The 8,037-nt window shown below is 35.5% G+C and overlaps 1 protein-coding gene across 1 annotated transcript; it reads right to left on the bottom strand.

The window, feature by feature from the left end:
- Positions 1–2,052: 2,052 nt before the first annotated feature.
- LOC107795897 (cation/calcium exchanger 1-like) lies at positions 2,053–3,989 on the bottom strand. Its single transcript, XM_075234067.1, has one exon. The coding sequence runs from the start codon at positions 3,889–3,891 to the stop codon at positions 2,191–2,193; it is 1,701 nt and encodes a 566-aa protein (XP_075090168.1). The 5' UTR covers positions 3,892–3,989; the 3' UTR covers positions 2,053–2,190.
- Positions 3,990–8,037: the final 4,048 nt, after the last annotated feature.

The raw sequence follows: 8,037 nt of genomic DNA on the forward strand, positions 1-8,037 counted from the left end.
TTTTGGAAATATTTTTTCATGTTATCCCTTCAATTGTTGAGTTACTCTTATTCGATATCATTGTTACACATTATGTCTTCCATTGTTGAGTTATTCTTGTTTGAAAACATTGTTATTTGTTATGTCTTTCATTGGAGGCTTGTTCTTCCTTTTCTTTGTGTTTTGTAATTCATGTGTTGATTTACTTGTCGTACTCTCGTGTTATTATTGTTGTTATTATTGTACTCAGTGTTGTGTAGATGAGGGCTATGCGTGGTTGTGTTATTGAAATTATTTTGAGGAAATATAATGGCATATGGTCACATGTGGTGCAAGTCATTATATTGTGTTGTTATATTTTTGACATATGTGATATTGTAGTGAGGATTGTCGGGGTGTTCGCACGTGAGTTGTCCGTGTTATTGTTATTATTGATATTTGTACAGCGGCATGACAAGGCGGGCTATATATATATATATATATATATATATATATATATATATATATATATATATATATATATATGGGTTTGCACATGTGGCGAGACAAGGCGAGAATATTATTATGCGCGTGCGGCAAGACAAGGCGGGCATTTACTTTATTGTCGTGCACGTGGCGAGACAAGGTGGTCTATGTGAGAGATGATTTGTGATGACTTGTGATGGCCTGGGGGCATTGTTATTGATGATATTTGTATAGTGTTGTGCCTACCTTGTGTGAGTTATACATTTTATGTTTTGTTGTATTGTTTCCTATGTGCCATTCGTTGTCTCTGCTCATACTTGTTTACTCGAGTTGTGAAAAAATACTTGCACAAGTATACACGTAATTAATCACTCATATCGGTTTAAGAAGATGAATCCTGATGTTCATTGATCATTTACATGTATTCTCGTTTAATTGCCTTCTGTGTGAGAGTTGTACTATTGGCATGTGAGTTGTCCGTGTAGTCATGAGTTACGGTTAATGCAGGCACGTGAGTCGTCTATGCGGTTATGAGTCATTGTTATTGTTGGCACGTTCCCTTAGAAGATGTGAGTTGTCCGTGCAGATATGAGGTACTAATGGTATTAAAGTGAGTTGTCCGTGCAATTGTGAATATTAATGTGGGCACAAGATGCCAAGTGATTAGGGTTCGTGACTTGGGACCCTCGAATTGTCTTGAAGAGGTGTGGTACCTCGGAAAAGTTCTTGTATAAATCATGTGTAAAAGCAGTTGTTTATTTGGTTGCTTTCTATTTTTCCTTACTTGGGATATTCTATCATGTTGGGATTGTTGGCTTTATATAGAAATATATGATTTATGTTTAATAGTTATTTTGGTTAAATTCTGTCATTTAATTCAAAGCTTACCTAATCCTAGAGACTAGGTGTCATCACGACATCCTACGGAGGGAGATTAAGATCGTGACAAAAATTCCAAGGTAGCATACCTAAGGATTTGTAAATTCCACAGATAATATTTCCATAATCCCTAGGAAAATCCCCATGTAATACGTGATTTTCTTGTATTGTTAATCATATTCCACTAAAGCATGACTACAAATTGAACCATGAATCAACCCTCTTCGTTTGTGATCGCAATTGACTTTCGACCTGACCAAACTCACCCTCTTCATGTGGAAGATTAGATGCACCCTCGGGCCTCGATCCTGGAGGAAGCTAAATGGCACTCACCTTTCCCAGTCTTGAGTATCTTATAAGGCCCATAGCATGTTGCACTAAGTTTAAGGCATTTTCTTACACCGATTATAGCTTGTCTGTGTGGTTGTAGTTTCGATTATACATACTCTCTTCTCTAAATTTCCTTTCAGTTTGTTTGAAAGTTGTGCGAGCGGTTCGTGAAATTAACCATACTTGTCTTTCATTATAGTGATTATTTTTTTGTTTTGCTCGAGGACGTAGGCATATCTATTGAATTAACCTCATACTATAAAACTTTTGTCCATCATTCTTCTTCTCCATGTTGTGTTGTTGATCGTGCGCCATATATTGCGCGTTTGTTGTAACAGGAACCTTGAAAGGAAAATTTTAAGCATAATTATGGGAACGTTGGAAATGAAATTTGAAGCATTTTCACAGTGTGAGTTGAACACTTAATATAAATATTTACTTATTGTACAAGCCATCTATTCATATAGATATCTTTGCTAATTCAGATCAAATAAGCAATTCATACAACTTCTGTTTGAAACTTCGAAATATTCCATACTAAAAACCTTTTGCAAACCTTAGGAACAAGAAGCAGAAGTAAATCGCCAGAAGTCCAACACCAAGAGAGATATCCGGTTGCATGTTTCTCTTAGGCAAAATAACAAGAGCCCAGAGCAAACCTACCATAAGAAATCCCAAAGTTTCACAGAGGAAAGGATCTTTGGGAAGCACATAAGAAGCTGGATACTCCCACCATGATGCAAACACAAGGGAGACCCCCAAACCAATCAAAGTATTGAATAATGGGCCGGCGTAACAAGCCGAAATCGCCATTTGTTGCCCATCTTTTCCACCATTCAGTGCCATGGCAACGTTAGATATCAAATCCCCAGTTGAGTTACCCCAAGCTAGGACAGTGAGACCTAAAATTGAAGGGTTTATCCCTATAATATATCCAAATGAGACGAGCAAAGAAACCAATTCCTGTGCAAGAAGATATGTCCATGTAATACTCATGAGAAACCCTCCAAGGAGCCAAATCAACAAGCATTCTTTTGGAGGGCTAGATTCTTTTGTAGACAAAAATGCAAGATTCCCTAGAATAAGCCCTACTAGAACTGATGTCATGCCAATGGCTAGGCTTGTCGGGGAATCCATGCCTTCACTTGATGAAGCGCTCAGAACAGCTGCTGCCAGAATTGGTGCCAATGTTGCTGAAATTACAGCCATTGGCTTGGACCACTTATCCTCACTAACGACAGGGATGGTCAGCCTTCTTGGCAAGTAAAGGGGAAAATCCAAAACACCAAGAAAACAATTTATGAACTTGCAGCAAGATGATGAGGTACCAAAAGTAGAGGAATTTACTACTTCTGTTTGTTTCTCATTTTCAGAACACTTTTCCTCATCAACACACCCTAACAATGCAACCCCAATCTCGTGATCCAATTCATCTTCTTTGTCCGTTGAATTCATATTTTCTACTGTTTCCTCCTTACTAAAGAAATGCATGGCGCAGACCACACAAATGTAAATGACATAAATAGATGAGAAACAGATCGCTATCCACAAATTAACCCTCCCGAAAACAATGATCCCAAGGAGACATGAGAGTGAAAAAATAATGAAAAGTACATCTCTAATGAAACTTGGCTTATCAATGGTTAGCCTGCGGCTTGGCGATACGACCATACTTATGACTCCCACAACGACACAAGACACGAAAAATGCACCACCTAAAACACTGTTAAGCCCAACGCCGTCACTGCTGGATCGAGTGAAGGAGATGATACTAGAGAAGACATCATTAGCACCATTTCCTAGAGGGAGAAGAGTGGTTCCAGCTATGGTAGGGGAAAGATTCAAGACTTTGGATAAGCCTTCAGCAGAAGGGCAGAAGTACTCAGCTGCTGTATTACCCAACAAATAAAACAGCAAAACAAGCCATAAAAGCAGAAGAGTGTACCCTAGTAGTGGAGACCAACCTAGGATGCAGTAGAAGAACTCGAGATAATTCACATACCCTTTTCCAGAGCACGAAGGGCTTGATTTTATGTAGGCACATTTAGATTGTGAATCATTTAGTTTGTATAAGTCAGAGCAGTCATTATTATTAGTTTTCGATAAATGGACGTGTGTTTGGGAATGGCTAAACCCATTGAAAGTGAGAGTGTAAAGCAAGAGTACAAAGAGGAAAGAGGTGTTGAAAAATATAGAAAGAACTGACCTGGGCTTGAAATGGAAAGGAGAAAAATCCATCAGAAAGTATGAAAGATAAGAAGAGCAGATCTATAAGGGATAAAATGGCCTCACCTTTATATGTTAACTTTTAGCTAAACTAAATTAATTATGTTAAGTTTGGCAAATTTAGTGTCCAAATGTGAACTTCATATATTCACCAGTATATGTGCGTGACATGATTTTTTTTTTTTCTTACATTTAATTACTGTAAGTCACTGTTAGTTTATTGTAAGAAGTGACAAAAAACTTGTCTTTGTATTTGTCTTTTTCTATTTAGTCCTTTGGGAACTTGAACTTGTATATAGACTCAGTACTTGACATCACTAGTATATGTATTTTATACTTTCGTTCTTAGGACTGCTATAGTCAAAAGACCTAATTTGGTCTTGTTTCTTGCCTTTTTAATTTCATTGGAAGAGAAACAGAATACAAAGTCAAACACTTATTTAATTACGAAACCCACGAATCACGTAAAGTCTACTACAAATTTATAAAATAATATTATTTTTCTCTAGACGATTGATGATCTGTGAACCTGATCACACTCCATTTTGCACCGCAATCACATAACACTCCCCCATTAATGGAGACTAAAATAATATGAAACTTCTAAGGCTAAAATTTATTAGATCATATATATATATACACACACAATATATATATGTTGTATAATACCTTTGATATTCAGTTTAAAGTAGGTATATTTATATGCATATTGACTTGCATTTTACTCATGTTTAGTAGATTTCGTACGTGTAATGTTATAATTTGTGCTAATTCGTGGTATTTTTATGTGTAGGAATCATCCGGAGGCAATGTGGGACGAAGGTGCAAGATTGGAAGTAAAAAGGGAACGGAATGGGGAAAAGGCCACAGAGTAGCGCCCAAGGTAGCGTGGGGCGCTACTTGTGGCGCAGAAGTCAAATTTGCAAAAACTCCCAGCGTCAAGGCAGCATGGGCTGGTGACGGGAATTTCTCCTAACTCGTCCGGGGAAAAGGCCACAGAGTAGCGCCTAAGGTAGCGTTAGGTTTTTTGAAACCGACCAAAGTTGGTCGGTTTTTCAAAAAAAAAAAAAATTTTTTTTGTCGAAACCGACCAACTTTGGTCGGTTTTCTTTGGCGCCAAAATGCGGGAAACTATTTTTGAGTCCCGCAAAATTTATTTTTCAAGAAACCGACTAACTTTGGTCGGTTTTTCAATTAAAATAAATAAAAATTAATATTAAAAAAACTGATCAAAATTGGTTGGTTAATTCGGCCGATCATTTAAAAAAACCGACCAACTTTGGTCGGTTATTTTCGTACGAAAATACAATTAAAGAGTATAAATCAAATAAAAGACAGTCTTAAAACAAAATGCACCAATGGTCTGGTGGTAGAATAGTATCTTGCCACAGTACAGATCCCGGTTCGTTTCTCAGATGGTAAATCTTTTTATTACATAATTAAAATACTGACCAACTTTGGTCGATTTTTTTTGCAATTTTTTTTAAAATTTAATTGACCGACCAAAGTTGGTCGGTAATTTCCGACCAACTTTGGTCGGTATTCCTTTCCGTCCCCTAAAATACCGTCCACACATAAATGATCGCGTTTTGGTTGGTTATGGGCCATTACCGACCAACTTTGGTCAGTTTTTTTGGTCGGTTTTTACCGGATTTCTAGTAGTGTTCCAGGAACCACAATCTGAATCTGATATACTCAAAGTCAACTCTCGGTCAAACTTATGAACTTTTCAAACTTTCAAATTTCCAACTTTCGCCAATTAGTGTCGAAACCTTCTAGAAATATTCAAATGCAAACTCGGGCATACGCCCGAGACCAAAATCATCATCTGGACCTAACGGAACCATCAAAACTCCAATCCGAGGTCAAATACTAAAAAGTCAAACTTGATCAACTCTTCCAACTTTAAAGCTTCAATCATGAAATTCGTTATTGCAAATCGATTCTGAATAACTTGAAAGCTAAAACTGACGATTCACACAAGTCATAATAATCATACGATACTGCTCAAGTCTTTAAATAACTGAACGAAATGCAAATGCTCAAAACGACCGGTCGGATTATTACAAATTGTTTAATAAATCTTTAAATAGCTAGAATATGTTCTTACGGAGGACTTTTTATCCTTTCCGCCATAAAGATAAAATGATTGTCGTTGAATGGAAAATAATATCGTCTGCACCCATTAGGTCTTTACTGGAACTAAACTGCCTGATTGGAAAAGGCAATAACGGCATTCAACCAGCATACCCTTGAAGAGACGAAGTGACTTCCATGCGTACAATGTGTTTTGGAGTTTCTACGTTACAGATATACACTAAATAAACTCTCTTTTTTCCATTCAAGTAAATTTTATAAAGTCGTCGATAGAAGGGCACATTCTCAGATTTGGCTTGGAAAAAAAAAGGGTCATCATTTTTCCCTAGTATTTAGTATTGCATTTGGTGCGAAGGTTTAGGGTTCTACTACCAGTTAATCCAAACTGGATAGTGGACATTGACATTGCTGCACTTCAGTCGATCTTAAGAAATTGAGTAATTTATTAAATATTATAGTATGAAAGTTAAATTAACATAGTTAGAGGAACTGAGGAAGTTGGCGTAAAGACAATAATAACATAACTTAAGCTAGTCTAAACTCTAAAGCATATTCTTTTTACTCTGGTAGTGAAATCGAGAGAATGAGCAAGGAGCAGCATAAGTTGAAATAGAAGAAAGATTGGACATATTGCAAATTTAACATCAAAACCAACTGGAGCAGTGTTGTACTTTTAAGAAATTAAAAATATTTAAAAAAATATATATACTAATAGAAGAAAATTTACTTGACCTTCCAAATAGTAATTATATTATACACCATGAGAAAAAGTGAGTATTTTATCCACTAAGATCACAACATTTTGCATATTTGTCGCCATTCATAAACGATTGATTAGCCAAAAAGAAATAAGAAGAAAGTTTTTACTTGGGAAGTTTCGCTAAGGAGACAAGAAGGACATCTATGCAAAGATTTAGGTATGGGACAATTGCCACCCACTCTAAGTAGAAAGGAAACTTCGTGTACCAATGTCAGGTGAAGAGTTAAATATATACGTTTATGATATTACTAACCTCGCTTTGTTTTATTAAACCTGTGATGTGATATGGCTACAGGCTACCTTTTGTACGAGGACCGTTTTGGCATTATATTTTTTATGAAAAATGATATTATATAGCCGCCGTAAAAATAATAGTCGAAAAATATATAAATTTTTTATATTTTTTCAATATATATACATTTTGTATGTTATATATATAAAAATTATACCAATTTTATACACTTTTTTGGCTATGAGATTTAAATAGTTTCTGACGCGGGCTAAAAGTGATAATACTCATATTTCTTACTTCCTCCGTTTCAACTTAGATGAGTTAGTTTGACTCGGTACGGAGTTTAACAAAAACAAAGTAGAGTTTTGAAATTTGTGGTCTCAAAAGTTTAAGGGTAAAAGCTACGAGGGGTCATGATATTTGTGTGGTTATAAAATATTCTTATTAAGGGTGTGTTTGGTATAACGGAAAATATTTTCCGTGAAAAATATTTTATTGAAAAACAAGTAATAATCTTATTAACCTCCGAACTCATAACTTTGGAATTTGTAAAATTTCGAATGTAAACCGAAAGATGAAAAAACTAAAATTGAAAATATATAAAAAAAAATATTTTTTTTGGGGGGGAGGGGGGAGAAGAACGAAAAAATAGAAATTTGAAATTACAAAAAAAAGGTAAAATTTGTTTTTTATGCGGGGTAGTAAGGTGGGTGGTGACGAAAAAAAAATTGAAAAAACAGAAGTCTTTTATTAGAGAGGGGTGGGGTGGGTAGGCATGGGGTGGTGAGGGTGGGGAAGGTTGAGAAGAATTTTTGAAAAATATTTTCTCTTCTCTTGATAAGGAAAATATTTTCCTCCAATTGGAGGAAAATGAATTCATAAGAAAAATATTTTCTAAAATATTTAAACCAACTGGAAAATTGAAAAACATTTTGCGAAAAATATTTTCTTTCATACCAAACACACCCTAAGTGTAAAATGGGTAAAATGAAGAGTTTAAAGTTGAATTATTTTCAAATTTAAAAATGTGTCATTTATTTTAAAACAGACTAAAAAGGAAAGTAGTTCA

This window comes from Nicotiana tabacum, chromosome 17 (assembly GCF_000715075.1).
Source record: "Nicotiana tabacum cultivar K326 chromosome 17, ASM71507v2, whole genome shotgun sequence".
Taxonomy (NCBI): Eukaryota; Viridiplantae; Streptophyta; class Magnoliopsida; order Solanales; family Solanaceae; genus Nicotiana; species Nicotiana tabacum.